Source organism: Ambystoma mexicanum, chromosome 9 (genome assembly GCF_040938575.1).
Source record: "Ambystoma mexicanum isolate Mex_15411 chromosome 9, UKY_AmexF1_1, whole genome shotgun sequence".
Lineage (NCBI taxonomy): Eukaryota > Metazoa > Chordata > Amphibia > Caudata > Ambystomatidae > Ambystoma > Ambystoma mexicanum.
The window spans coordinates 1,503,854,585-1,503,869,524 of NC_090931.1; the positions used below are offsets into that span (position 1 = coordinate 1,503,854,585).

The 14,940-nt window shown below is 48.7% G+C and overlaps 1 protein-coding gene across 2 annotated transcripts in view; it reads left to right on the forward strand.

Moving 5' to 3' along the window:
- Positions 1 to 14,940, forward strand: part of LOC138489343 (zinc finger protein 300-like) — a 61,569-nt gene that overhangs the window by 18,150 nt on the left and 28,479 nt on the right. For both annotated transcript variants that reach the window (XM_069617057.1, XM_069617058.1), the window contains exon 2: positions 8,762 to 8,872. In XM_069617057.1, coding sequence (XP_069473158.1) covers positions 8,762 to 8,872 — 111 coding nt within the window. The remainder of the gene's footprint in view (positions 1 to 8,761; positions 8,873 to 14,940) is intronic.

Consider the following 14,940-nt stretch of genomic DNA (forward strand, 5'->3'; position numbering starts at 1 on the left):
TTCATACACATTCAGTATAGCTCACACCTATTCCTGGGGAGTAAAACTCAATGGTTACTTTCAGATTACATTCAGTAATTCAAGGGTAGTAGACCCTGCCGGTTGTACCGTGCCGCTAAGCAACAAATCACGTAATCAGTCAACTGGACAGTATATGTTTTGTGAATAGTGGAACACTTATTCTAGGTGCAGTAAAAACCTATAACTACTTTTGTGATAACCCACCGTTATACTAGGTGAGTAAAACCTATATACTTTTTCAAGGAGCTATCAGCAACTTGGGGCAGGTATAAACCTAAGTATCTGTTTGTGTCTGTCTAAAATAGCACAGGGAAAGCAAAACCCATGTTACCCTTTACTGAATGACTCAGTTATTCTAGGTAGGTAAAACGTAATGCAGACTTATCCTGGACAGGCTAACAGCAAGTCAGGGGAAGCAAGACCCAGTTGGGGGACACTAATACCATTATCCTACCAGGAATAACTAAAGTGAAACCAACCGCATTACTTTTGGGAAGAGTCACAACCAAATCACGGGTGAGTAATTTACCTATACATCTACTTTCTCTCAGAATGGCAAAACAGTTTCTAAGGAAAGAAAGACGTTAAACATACTTTTGAGAATAGTGCAACACACATTCAAGAGAAGTAAGAACCTTTTGTATCTGTTCACTCTCAGAGTTAGTTACCAACCAACTCTTAGTCTTTCCCTTATTCTTGGAGCATGAGTGTTCTCAGTGGTAGAAGGGGGGCCACTAGGGTCTAGTGTCCAAAAGACCAGTGTTTTCCTCACGGCTGGATGTGGTTCTGTGGATTTGGTGCCTTTTTAAAGGAGCACAGAAGAAGACAGAATATCGCCGATTGGATTCTCATTGTTACAAAGGTCCAGCACTCTGGTGAGGGGACTTTTCGGACTTGATTTGTGTCTCTGGAGATACACCAGGATGCCCATGAAGTTCCAGCGAGATTTGGAATTCGGAAGACCGTGCACGGCACAATGACTCAAGGTCCCAGGGTATTAGGGTATTGCAGCCCCGCAAGGTCGCAGCATGACGTGGGATGGCTCAAGATGCAGGTTTTAGTGGGTCTCAACAGACTCTGGGTCATCGTTTTTGGAGTCACCAGGTCGAGTGGAAGGAAGGGCTACAGCAGGCTCAGGTTACACAGCAGGCTCTCCATTCGCTGGAAATCGTCTCAGCCGCTTTTCCTTCATCATCCTCTTCGATTTTGGTTCTAGTGGTTGACTTATCTTCAGCTTCCAGTTTTGGAGTATTTAACAGGAATTACAACACAAACTCTGCATTCTCTCTCTGTATTTTACAACAAGGGGCGGTCTGGTTGTCCAATCAGGACAGCCAGCCCCCCGCTGGGATGTGTCCCCATTCAGGCAAGGAGGAAGACCAAGGGCTTTGGAGTTTTGGACTCCACCCTCGCTTCCTGCCTTCACAGACAGACTCGAGCCTGGGCGGGGAGTCCAGGGGACTCCTGCCGAAGATAAAAATCACACAAAGGAATTTCCCGCCCTGGATGTCAGGGGAAGGAATAAGTAAGGACAAACACTAAAATGGCTGGCGAAAAAAGAAGACCGGGGCCATTTTGGTTAAATGAGCACCTTTGGGTGTCTTTACTGCAGCTGTGAACACAGCCCTCAGTAAGTCTGCACTGAATTAGTAGAAGGTATCGCTGACACCAGCCATTGAAGGTAAGCTTGTCCCTGTAACAAAACTGTTTGTTTTAGAGTGAAAGGAGATGCATTAATTGTATCTCCCCAGCACTCCACATAAGTGGGGGGTGCTGGCTTCATCAAATAAAATGTAAAAGGGATCCAAAGATCCTTTCTACCCTTGGGAACTGTGGTTCTCTCAAGGTTAGCCAGAGAAAGAGAAACGGGGTGCGCCTGGGCAACCCAGCAACATCAGGCACTCATTGCCAAAAATGTGTTAGAGGATAACTTTTTAAAAAGCACTATGCAGAGTCAAAAACTGACACCCATAAAAAGAGTAAACTATTCTGTGGGTGTGGAAAAAGGTTCCCACTCAAAGAGGTATAAGGAAAAATAATCCACCTGTAAAGCAAAAAGTTTTGGGGTTGGCACAGGTTGGGAAGATTTACCATTTCTATGAAAATCTTACCGACAGCATTTCCAACGATCTCTGCCTCAAAGGCAGCAACACTGTGATCTTTCCGATTGGGACCCCTGCTCTTTGGCCTCCCACCTTAGACTCTCCCCCTGCTTCTTCTTCTTCCTACGCAAGAGACCTTGGAGTCATCTTTGACTCCTCTCTCTCCTTCCTCCCTCACACGAAGGATATTGCTAAGAAGTCCCACGTTCAACTCTTCCTTCTCAAAGGAGCTCTCCCTTTTCTCACTTTCCTCCAGAAGCTCATTGTTAACCGAGCTCTGGTTCTACTATTGCAAACGCCTCCTCCTTAATCTACCTTCTTCCACTCTGCGACTGCTTCAGCTAATCCAGGATAGAGCAGCAAGACTTATCATTGGCCTTAAGCCCAGGGACCGCATCTATCCTTCGCTAAAAAGTCTCTACTGGTTCCCGGTTGCTGCATGGATCAAATTCAAATCCCTGTGCATCATCCACAAGGCTGTCTGGGGACCACGCTATCTGCAATTCTCTTTTACAAAATACTCTCTTTGTAGACCTCTACGTTCCTCTGGCACCCACTCCCTATCTATAAAGCGTTTCGCTAAACATGGAGCAGGAGGACGTTCAATTTCCTCAGCTGCATCCCTCCTATCGAACAGCCTCCCCCCTCCCTCTGCATCTTAAGCAGGACCTTCTTAAGTTCCGAAAGCACCCCAAGACTTTCCTGGTTTCCTCCTCCTACCCTTCTTCCCTCCTTTGTTAATCTCACAGTTGCTGTGATTGGTGTCTTGGACCCTTATGCATACTTGGGTCCCCTGACCACTCACATCCAATCTCCCCAGCTTCTGTCTACCTTGAGCACTTGACTCGGCACACCCTCCGCACTGGAGACTCGCACATTTCCACCCAACGTGTATCCTGGCTGCATAGCACCTACCATACCTTGCACTTTATCTGTGGCTCACCCTTCAACACGGACATCCAGCACCTGCCCTCTTGCTTGCTGCACTTGAAAGTTCTGAATACTCATAATACCCTGTTGTTAGACGATCCTCTGCACACCAGAACACTGCTAACATCTCCACAACACCTTCCCTGGGTTCCCACACTACTCCCTCCAGGGTTCGAGACTCGCGTGATTTGGTTACCCCAAAGGACCGGAAGCTCCGTACCAGGTACAATGTACGTGCCCGGTTGCAGCCCTTCCTGCATTGGCAGTTGCCATGGAGAACATACAGCAGAAGGGGCGGCGGAACACCTCTGCATCGATCATTCATTTGCTCACGTGATTCAGAGCGGCGCTTCCCACGTGACCATGGTGGACGTCACATGACTCAGAAGTGCACAGTATATAAAGCTTGATGCACGGAGCACTCTCCGCTTCTCAGCTGTCTTTCGACTCTGTTTGGCGCTACGTTTGATATACTCTGTTGGGTTACCTTGATCTTGGATCTTTCACCTGGACTCCCTCGGATTACCCTTTTGTACCTTTGCTTGGAACTGTCTACCCATTGCTGAACCTCGACCCCTCCCTCACCTGTCTTCGGATCATCCCTTGGTACTTTGTTGGACTGCTACGCCATTGCCCTTTGGGAACTCAAGCTACGTCTTCAGCTCTACAGGTGGGCTATCCTGTGTCCACGCTTGACTCCGTTCCCTGTTGTTCTGGGGACCGCCTCTCATCTGAGTCTCGAACCTCCTTCACTAGGTTTCCCGGGTTTTCCAACCACCGGATAGGTAAGATTATTCAGATCCTCTGATTCTTGTGTTATATTGTATTTGCCTGGTACTTAACCTCGTTCTTTCTGCAGCAGCATCGGTGTTCCAGAGGTTCCGTGGATCCGGGAAGTAACATCTCCCACTTGTGGCTCCAAAGGTCGCACAGCGGGGTTCTTTTGGTTCCCCTGTGCGTCACCTGGGGACGGAGGTCTCAACGGTCTACACGACACTCAAGTCAGAACACATGTTCCCTCCCTGTTGCTTTGAAACAGAATGTATTTGCTGTATAAGAGCCTTACAAGCAAACCATACACTAAACTAAACTAATGATAGCTTGCCAAAAGAAACGGTAAATTAGTAAGCATGTCTAAGACTTGAACTCAGGTAAGTATAAAGTTAATAGCAATCTACTCGGATGAAAAGGAAATGACACAGCATAAGATACTAACGTGCACATTTTTTACTAGACCAGCTTTTGCAGCTAAGAGTAACTTGCAAAAGGTAAGTAACTTATTATTTTGTCATATAATGGATAGTTTCTTGACACATATATTGCAGGTCACGGAGTCTTTGAACTTTCTGCAGCTCCCTTGAAAGAGGTGCAACGAGGCCCATTTTTAGTGGAGTAACAGGATTTCGTCCAAGTTAGATCAAACTCCTGCAGTGGTTGATGTGGCAGAGTAGACTGGCTTCACTCTTAGGTGGGGATGGACTAGTACCAAAGTACCATTAGTATTATGCACATAACATCTCACATAATGTATTGAAAACATATATACATTTATTTACTACTGCATTAGGATAAAGACACTGTGCCTCATTACAGGTTTGGCTGTATTCCGGTGGTAAATCCACCAGAATACCGCCAAATGCAATTACTGTTAGCGGTACTTGGCCCGGATTGCAAGTGGTGGTAGGCGGTGTTAGTCCACTTATAGAGTCCATAGGACTTGTGACGAATCCCAGGATGCCATCACTGCTTCCAAAGGGTCAGACTCTTCCCATGAGGCCAAGGGGGTGGGACTGCTACTCGCTAGTCCCCCTGGGGGTGGTGCTCAGCGAGTGGATTTAATGGGAGGGGAAACCCCCCCCCCTTTGGGGCCAGTGACGACATGTCCAGAGAACGCGGTATCCCCGCCAATCACCTGACCCTAGGCCCCCTCCCTACAACAACCCTACCTCTCCTTCACCTCCTCCTATACCATGTATTTTTGTAGCCCAACAAAAGTAGAGAGCACTGATAAGGAACATCTCTAGTGAGATACATCATAACTCACTTAGTGCTGGGTCTGTGAGGAGACACAGAGTAGTACAGCAATTTACCAGAACCACTTTGCCTATTCTAGTGGTTCTTGACAGCCGATTGGAAGAAGCCATGTTAAAAGCAAAGAAGGACTTGACGAAGCATCAAGCCCGCACTGGAGGAACCGCGAGTTGGAGAACGCTCAGGGAAGAAGAAAGGCAGGCCGAGCCGGGCAAGGAGATGGTTGCTGTCAAGCTGGTCCGTTGTGCAGGGACATTGCGGTGAGCAGCAGAGAAGACGCTCCTGTCATCCCTGAAGGTCGACAGACATGTAGAAACGGTCCTACACCGATGAGAGTGAAGAAGGTACGGCGGAGTCGCCTACCTCCCTGGAATGAGAGAAGGAAGTAGGCGAAGCACAGCCACTGGCGGCAGGCGCACAGGCAGTCCCAAGAACATCGCGGACCACAAAACAAGGTACGTGGATGATCGTGGTGGCGCCGGGGGTCCTGTAAAGTGGTAGAGACAGTCCAAGGGGGCAAGTAAGCCCATAGAGCCACATGAATGGGTCTGGGACCCTAACCAAAGTCAAAAGACATTCAGAAAGCCTTCTGTGTATAATACTTGGCAGAACAGTGAACTAAGTTCAGTGGAGTATTGGGGGGGAAACCCGCAGTGAGAGTCTGGGACCCGCACCCATATAAAAAAAAGTATGAAAGTGATAAGACAGTACATGCAGTACTTGGCAGGCGAGTAAACCAAGTCTGTAGGGGACGCCATAGATTGGGAGTGCATTCAAGCTGTTCTTCGTCGCTGTGCCGGGTGGGAGGGCGGGTGGGAACCACGTGTGCCACCCAGGGTCAGGGACCCACCACAGCTTGGAAATGCACCCAGGCTGTTATTCTTCGTCACAGTCCCTGGTCGAGAGGAAACCAGTCTGCCAACCAGGGTCAAGGACCCACTCCAGTTTGGAAACGCATCAAACTCCTTTTTGTTTTTGCAACTGTGCCTGGTGAAAAGAAACTAGGTCTGCCAATCGGGGTTGGGAACCAAGGGACAGAAAAGAAGCCTGAAAAGTGCCAACAAGGGGACAGAGCTTCACCCAACAATTGTTGAACTTTACAAGAAGCCTGAACAAGGCCGGGCAAGGGAGATATTCCCCAATACTTCAAGGCCTGACGATTCCACAAATGTCGTGTCCAGGGGAAGGGTGCCACTCCCTTTGGGCTCGAGAGATCCTCTTTTCATTTAGTTTAAACTTCGAGTGTGAGGGACAGAGCTAGGGTTGTAACATTGGACATGGGGCTTTTGCTTTGGAAATTCTGTCACTCGTTATTTCAGTTGAGGCAGGGATACCCCTCTTAGAGTAAGGGCGGGATAGGATTTTCTTTTCCTTTTTGCACTTGAATAAAAGATTCTCATAATCACCATGGCCCCTCTGTTTCAGAGACTTACTTCTGCACCCTTACAGACTATGGGGATATTCTGCTAGCAGGTTATTCCACCGATTGTGCCGATTTTTGGCAGTAAGGAAGCAGAATTACCTCCAGCACACAAGGTTTTAGCGGCCAACCAATCAGGTTGTTCCTAAAAACTGCCAAACACACTGGCATTTGCAGGATTGTGATAGAGAAGTTGAGGGATTTGTAACTGGTTTACACACGTTTAAAGCACATGCAAGGTTACAGGGGTGGGATCAGGATGAGTCCACCTCGACTCAGTTAACATTGTATGCCTGCCACAGGGTTCACACAAACCAAGGAATGACCAAAAACAAAAGGGCCCAGTGCAGGTCTTAGGAAAATGAATAGATATTCCAATAACTGTTGTATGTGTGCATTGGACTACTTATGCTTTAAAAAGGGCTACAATATGGTATAGCACACTCCAAAACGCAGTCCTACTGCCCAACACGCTTCCATGGTGAAAGGCTTACCATGGGACCTAAATGAGGTGCATACCATGCACCACTACCCTGGGACCCATATGTGTTACTTGGGCAGGCCATCACAAAAAGTCCCTATATTGATACAAAAACGTCAGAAAACCAGGGACTCCTGGTCGGTCCCCTAAAAATGTTTAGGAGACCCACAGTTGGTCAAAAGATTCCCAAAAATAGAATTCTGCCCTAAAGTCAGAATGATCCATCCTGACACAAATTCAGGGTTTTGATGCATATATGACTGGCTGTGCTCACCACACCGCGTGTGTGTATTATTGGTTTTTAGAAGCAATGCATACATTTATCAACCATCAGACCGAGTGTGCGACAACAAGTAAGGCCCGAGTGCACATCTTAGGAGAGAAGAAATGCTAACCCTGGAGCCTTGATATGTTGATGTATTGAGGAAGTGATTATCCTGTCTTTACAAAGATCATATTTCATGTATTTATGTATGTATGGGATTTATAAAGCGCAAACCTACCTGTGAAGCAACATAGGGGGCACGGGCATGGGGCTACAAGTAGAGGTGCAGTGGTGTCGGAGGGTCTGGTAGAGATGTGGGGGGGGGAAGCTGGGATGAATAGGGGGAGCAGGAGAGGGGTCACAAGTAGTGGTGCCGAGGTATCCGAGGAGCTGCTATAGATGGGAGCAGGGGCAGGGTTACAAGCAGAGGGGCAGGGCTATTGAAGGAGCTGGGATAGAGAAGGGGAGCAGGGGAGAGGTCACAAGAGGAAGAGCTGGGATGGATAGGGGGAGCAGGAGAGGGGGTCACAAGTAGCGGTGCCAAGGTATCAGAGGAGCTGCTATAGATAGGAGCAGGTGCAGGGTTACAAGTAGAGAGGTGGGGGTATCGAAGGAGCTGGGATAGATGGGGGGAGATGGGGGAGGGGGTCACAAGTTGGGGTGCCGGGGCATCAGAGGAACTGGGAAAGAAAAGGGGAGCAGAGGAAGGGTCACACATAGAGGTGCAGGGGTATCGGAGGAGCTGAGATAGATGGGGGATCAGGGGAGGGGTCAAAAGTAAAGGTGTCAGGGTATTCGAGGAGCTGAGGGAGCTAGCAACAGCAGGGAGGGGGTCACAATTAGAGGTGCCGGGATAGATAGTGGGAGCAGGGGAGGGGGTCACAAGTAGAGGTGCCGGGATAGATAGTGGGAGCAGGGGAGGGGGGGTCACAAGTAGAGGTGCCGGGATAGATAGTGGGAGCAGGGGAGGGAGTCACAAGTAGAGGTGCCGGGATAGATAGTGGGAGCAGGGGAGGGGGTCACAAGTAGAGGTGCCGGGATAGATAGTGGGAGCAGGGGAAGTGTCACAAGTTGAGGTGCAGGGGTATCTGAGGAGCTTGGATACATAGGTGGGGAAGCAGGGGGGGTCACATGTAGAGTTGTGGAGGTATTGGAGGAGCTGGGATAGATGGGGGGGGCTCAAGGGAAGGGTCACAAGTAGAGGTGCAAGGGTATCGGAGCTTGGATAGATAGGGGGAGCAGGGAAGGGGTCAAAAGTAGGCGTGTCAGGGTATCGGAGGAGCTGGGATAGATCGGGCAGGAGGGGGAAGGGTCACACAGAGGTTTGTGGGTGTCGGAGGAGCTGGGATAGATGCAGAGCTGGAGATGGTTTAGGATCCTGTTGTACTATACACAACCTGTTTTATTGAGCTCTATATCTGCCAAACTTCTTTATTTTGCTGATGAAAAATGCCTGTATGAGGTATTTCTGTACCTGTTTTCATGGGACCGATATTTCCATGTGATTACAGGACATGCCCGTTTCTCAATGATTGACTCATTGTGCATTAAAGGAGAGGCAGACGAATATTCAATGGAGAGCCAGGAAGGGAAGATTGGAGAATGCTCTGGGAGTGCTGCAGGTGAGTGAAATCGGAGATTAGAAACAGCAGAGTGAGTCCTAGAGGTGGGCAGAATCAGAGGTTGGAGACTGCTCCAGGAGCCCTGCTAGTGTGGATATAGGGAACTAATCTGCTTAAAATTTCCCAGTGTCCCTCATGTGTTTATTCTTTTCTAAGATAATGTCTAATTCTGAAGTTTGTTAATCTGTTTAGATCACATGCTGTGCATGTAGTCCGACATCAAGTAGGAATTGCAGATTACATCTTTCAAATTTCGAAAAGGGACGTCGACATGTGATGTGTAATGTACCCAAAATCCTTCACGCCTCGAGGTCCCGCAAGATTTTTTTCCAACTATCTAGCGGGTCGCACATAATGCGGAGTCCTAAGAGTTTTATATTGCTATTTACAATTTCTTCTGCGGTTTGCTTGCCTTCAGCTGTTTGACGCCTGATCTTGTCTGCCAACAATCCATCCAGTGACTACTCGGCAACTGTTTTCCACGTGCCCTTGCCTCTCTTGCCCGGCCTTTAAAGTAGGGAGAGTTGGGCCTTGTTCGTACTGTCTTCTCTTGAGAATGCCTTTTCTTCACCCCTTCTCTCTCTCTCCTGTCCTTTCCTTTGTCTGACCACAGTGTCCCTCTGCTATGGAGAGGACGCCTTTTAAGTTTTGCCTGTCTTGCAACACCAAATTTCTCTGGAAGGACACCCATCGTCGATGCAATCAGTCTCTCCCTCATGATCACGACGAGCATAACGGTAAAGCAAGTAAGCTCGTTCGGCCCAAGACCCTGATAGACTGGAGTTTGAAATTGTGGACGGCCTATGCTTTGCATGCCAAGAGTCACTCTCCCGCCGGCGCCTCATATGAGTCTGTCGGCAGCCGCGGCTCTGATTTGGAGGCTGTCCACCTTACCGCGGAGCCCTCGCGATCCCCTGTGGCCATCGCGCTCCCCAGTGTCCATCGCCGGGCCGACAGGCATGCCACCGGCAGTGCCATGTGAAGCCACATCCTGACAGACACACATGCACCACCTGCTCCAAAGAACACAACCTCTAGCTGAGCTGTTGAGGAAGGCTTCTGCGCCCGCAGGCCCATCTAAGTCCGCAGCAGGGCCATCGAAACCTTGTAGTTCGAGGCCCTCTGCGCACACGTCCTTGTGGCCTACAAATTGTGGTAAATCCTCTTCTGTAGCGGCGCGCCCACTAAATCTATGGCCGCCAACGCGGGAGAGTCAAAAGCTACAGTGTCGTCGAAAGACGCACTAGCGTCTAAAGACACACCCAGGCAGGTCCACTTGTCGAAAACACTCCCAAAACTGGGAGAAGCTTTCCAAAGCTGTTTTACATGTTTCAGACTGCAAAAAAGCCTCCCCCTCATCTGATGACTATTCTTCAGCCTCTACTCCTCTTTCTGAAGCCCTGCGCCAGGACCCAGTCGCTCCTGCATGGCCCTTCCCCCTCCTGATCATTCACACTCCTCTGAATGGACCAGGGAAAGGTTTGAGGCTTGTATGAATAGAATGGCCGAGTTCATTAATTTCTCGGGCCAATTCGATGACATTTTGAAGAGAACGAGGGATGTTGACCCCTGTCCTGTCCCTCCTAAGTCAGAGGCTACACTCCCCAAGTGCTCAATTCTCATCCCTGGTTGAATCCCATCAGGAACCCAGTTGGATGGGTTTCTAAATGACCCAATGTGACCCTAGTCAAGAAATTCTTTATGCCCAAGACTCTGGCCAAGACAAACAAGATCCTACTTATCAGGACTTGGATTGGAACCCTGTAGATGACCAGGGCATGTGGCCAACCACTCCCCCTCATGACTCTGATCCAGTAAAAATTTTTCTGGACGCTCCTGAGGCCAGAGACTTGCCTATTGGTGACCAGATGACGTTCAATAAACGTCTAAAGAAGGCTGCTGACCATTTTCAAATTACCACACAAGAAGCTGTTCCTGATTCAGACTTTGTGGAAAATATCCTTAAGGAAAAGAATCCAGTCAGCCAAGCCATCCCTTTGTTGAACTCCTTCAAAAAACGTCTACCCACCTCATTGCTCACACCATCGCTCACACGTGTGGTTAATCCCTGTGTGGAGAAAATGTTCCACCTAGCTCCTTCGGACCCGCTGACCATCAGTGGCCATGCCATCCTGGACTACCTAGTCATCACTACTACATGGAAAAGTGCTTGGGTACCACTGTCCTCCTCGGAATCCCCTCCCAACAAGGACTGCAAGAAACGGTACACCCTTGGCAAGCGTGTCACCACCTCGGCTGCCTACTCCACCAGAATAGCCAATAATACCACTCTTCTAGCTAGCTATAGCGACATTCAGTGGGGTCTCGTCCAAGAGGACTAGAACCCGCTTGCACCCTCCTTTTGGCTGTGGTTGCGGAAGGACAAGTCACAGAGTATTCTTAAAAATACCTTGGACTCTGCCGTAACTGCAAGGCGTGTCCTAGCCCATAGCACCATTCTCAAACGCCACGCATGACTAAAAAATTCAGGCTTTAACCGGAGACCCAAACCTCCCTGATCAACAAGCCGGTGTAGGAAGCCAACCTTTTCGGGAAAGAGGTTGAGGAGGCACTGGAGCTCGCTAAGATAGAGCACAAGAGATTAAAATCGCTCGACCAAGCCCATCGTCCAGCCAGGCAATTTCAACACCCGCCGGCCCTTTCATGGGATGTCCTTCTCCGCTCTTCCTAACTGGACCCCCGGACAGGGCTCCCCCAGTGGTTTCCAGTCCCCTCAACAAAGATGGTTTCATCAGGGAAAAGGCAGAGGCAGAAACTCTGCTTCCCGAGGCTCCTCCGCCTCCAAGTGACTCGGCAGTGCAAGCCCCTCCCACACTTCCACGGTCAGGGGACATCTAACATCTTTTACCCACGTGTGGGAGGCATCACATGAGATCAGTGGGTACTCAAGACCATCACCCAAAGGTGCTGCATCAAATTCCTCCATCCACCCCGCTACTATCATCCACCCCGGAGCAGACGAATGTCATGAAACCATTTGCGCAGAGGTCCAGGTCCCGATAGTAAAGGGCGCCATCAAAGACGTCCCTCCACAGGTAAACAAGGGTATTTATTCAATATACTTCTTTGTACCCAAAAAGGATCCAACCATGCACCCTGTTTTAGATCTGTGTCCTGCAAATTATGTCAAACCTAAAATATTCAGGATGACAACACTCTTCAGGAAGTAATCCCGTTGCTGCAGCAGGGGGATTACATGGCCGCATTGGACATGAAAGATGCATACTTATATTTCAGTGTTGCCAGCGCACAGAAAGTACTTGCGGTTCAAGAGGGAGGACACACACTATCATTTCAAGGTTGTCCCCTTTGGCATTGCCTCAGCCCTGAGGGTGTTTAAAAAGGAACTAGCGGCTCACCTGCACAGGCAGTCCATCCTTGTGCACCCTTACCTAGACGACTGGCTCATAACCGGAGACACATACGGAATATGCCTGGGAAATACCCAGAAGACAGTAAATCTCCTATTCAATCAGGATTCGCTATTAAAGAGAAGAGTCTGGTCCCCAGCCAAGTCAAACTGATTTTTGGGACCTTGATTAGGACAGAACACAGGCTTGTCTTCCCCTCCAACGAGAGGATTCAAAACATGCTGTTCCAGATCCCTCATTATGTAGCTAGTCACCGGGTAACCGTTCGTAAGGCTATGCCTGCATCTTCCTAGTGCCTCACGCTAGTTTGCGAATGCGCCCCATGCAGGAGTGGCTCTCGAGCCAATGGTGTCAGGCCAGCGGCCAGTGGGACGATCTATTGGTTGTCTCGACAGCCCTTGTTCAGGCTCTGCAGTGGTGGTCAAAGGAAAACCTTCTGCAGGGGAAAACCTTTGCCACACTCGCAGTACATGCCACTCTCACCACAGACTCCTCTCTGTCAGGGTGGGGAGCTCACCTCCTTCAAAAGACAGTGCATGGTCCCCATAAGTAGGATCCAATCACATCAGACTGTTGTGTTTGCGCTGTTCAAAGCACTGAAAGCTTTCCAGGCTCACCTTCAGGGGAAAGCAGATCTCATCCTTACAGACGGCACCACAGCCATGTGCTACCAGAACACACAGGGGGCACTCATTCTCTAGGGCTATCCAAGCTATCCCAGAACATCTGGAAATGGGCACTAAAACACAACATGTTCCTTTTATCACAACATGTTCCAGGGGAGCACAATCTTCTGGCAGATGTGCTCAGCCGAGACTTCAACCTACCCGTAGAGCATGAGTGGCGCTTCCAAGAGCACATTCTACTCTACGTTTTTGCAGAGTGAGGTTTTCCAGACATTGACCTGTTCGCTGCTCTGGAGAACACCCAATGCCCAAATTACGCCGCCAGGCACCCACAAAAGCGCTTCAAAGGGAACAGTCTCTGAAGAACATGGTCCGGGAGATTTGCCTTTGCTTTTCCCCCGATTTCCCCTTCTCAACAGGATAGTGCACAAGATGCACCAGGAACCAGTCACAATAACCATGGTGGCACCCTTGTGGGCTCGGCAGCCGTTGGTATCCCATCTTATAAGGATCTCAGCTTCCCCCACCCCCCTCAAACACCCCCCAGGAAACTACCATGCCCGTACAACATGGTATCTCAAGAACAAGGGGAAATGCTGCACCCGTGCCCCAGACACTCACCTTATCAGTTTGACTCCGGAAGTCATAGCTTGGACACCTCCAACGCCCTCTGAGATGTATGGACATACTCGGAGAAGCACAAACTCCAAACTAGGCATTGCTATTCCAATAAGTGGAAACGCCTTATCTGGTGCAATGGTAAGAAAGTCAATCCCATTGACTGCTCCCCCAAAGATATTGTCCTGTACCTAACACACAGACGCGTGACTAGTTTTCAGTTCTCTAAAGGTCAACCTGACTGCTCTCTCTGCGTATACCACATCCCAGAGCAAAGTTTCATGGTGGAAGATTCCTGTAATTAACGCCTTTATGGAAGGGGTTAAAATACTTCACCCGCCCTCCCCCCTATTTACAACACAACTCGGATGGGAATGTCGTCCTCGCAAGATTAATGGGACCTCCTTTTGAACCCATGCACAAGGCTAGCCTTAAGACCCTCGCCTATAAGACTGCCTTCCTAGGGGCCATCACCTCAATAAGGAGGGTGAGTGAACTGCAGGCCCTCTCAGTTCAGGACCCATTTGAAACTATTCACAAAGACAAGGTGGTCTTGCGCACTCATCCACGTTTTGCGTATAAAATTCATCTCGAAGTTCCATATGAAACAAAACTTCCCACTTTCTTTCAGAACCTCACTAAATTGGCAGAAAGAAGCCTCCATACACTAGATGTTAGGAGGGCAGTGACATACTACCTTGAAAGGACTAAGCCACTATGAAAGACAAACCAAAATGTCTGTGCCAGTTGGTAGAGAACCCTTTCTCTAAATCAGCTATTTCCAAATGGGTTGTAAATGTCATCACACTGTGTTACTCTTGCCAAGAGAGATCTACCCTTGACGCCTAGCGCTCCCTCTTCTCGGGGCACATGGGCTATCTATCTATCTATCTATCTATCTATCTATCTATCTATCTATCTATCTATCTATCTATCTATCTATCTATCTATCTATCTATCTATCTATCTAGGTTTTTATATAGTGCTCTATCGCCCATAGGCCTCGGAGCACTCACAACAGAGACAGAAACAACATAAAACACAAGTCTACAAAGAGAACGACATAGAGATTCTATTAGACTTCTCCTTCGTCAAACAGATATGTCTTGAGCAGTTTCTTAAAGATGGTAAGAGACGTGCTGTTTTTTATGGGAGATGGCATAGCATTCCAAATCATCGGAGCCCAGTGAGTAAAATTTATGCCACCAACTCTTTCCAAGGTTTTACGTGGTTGTTGCAGATTATTTTTTCCTTTTAGACATTAGAGGTCTTTGAGCCGGGGCCTTAATTAGTCTCTTAGTGAGATAATTAGGAGCGATGCCTGTCTGACATTTGAAGGTCATAACTGAGCATTTGAATTTTATTCGCTGTTGAACTGGTAGACAGTGAAGTTTTTCTCCTGGCAACTGATGTTTTCTCCCGCCAGCTCAAG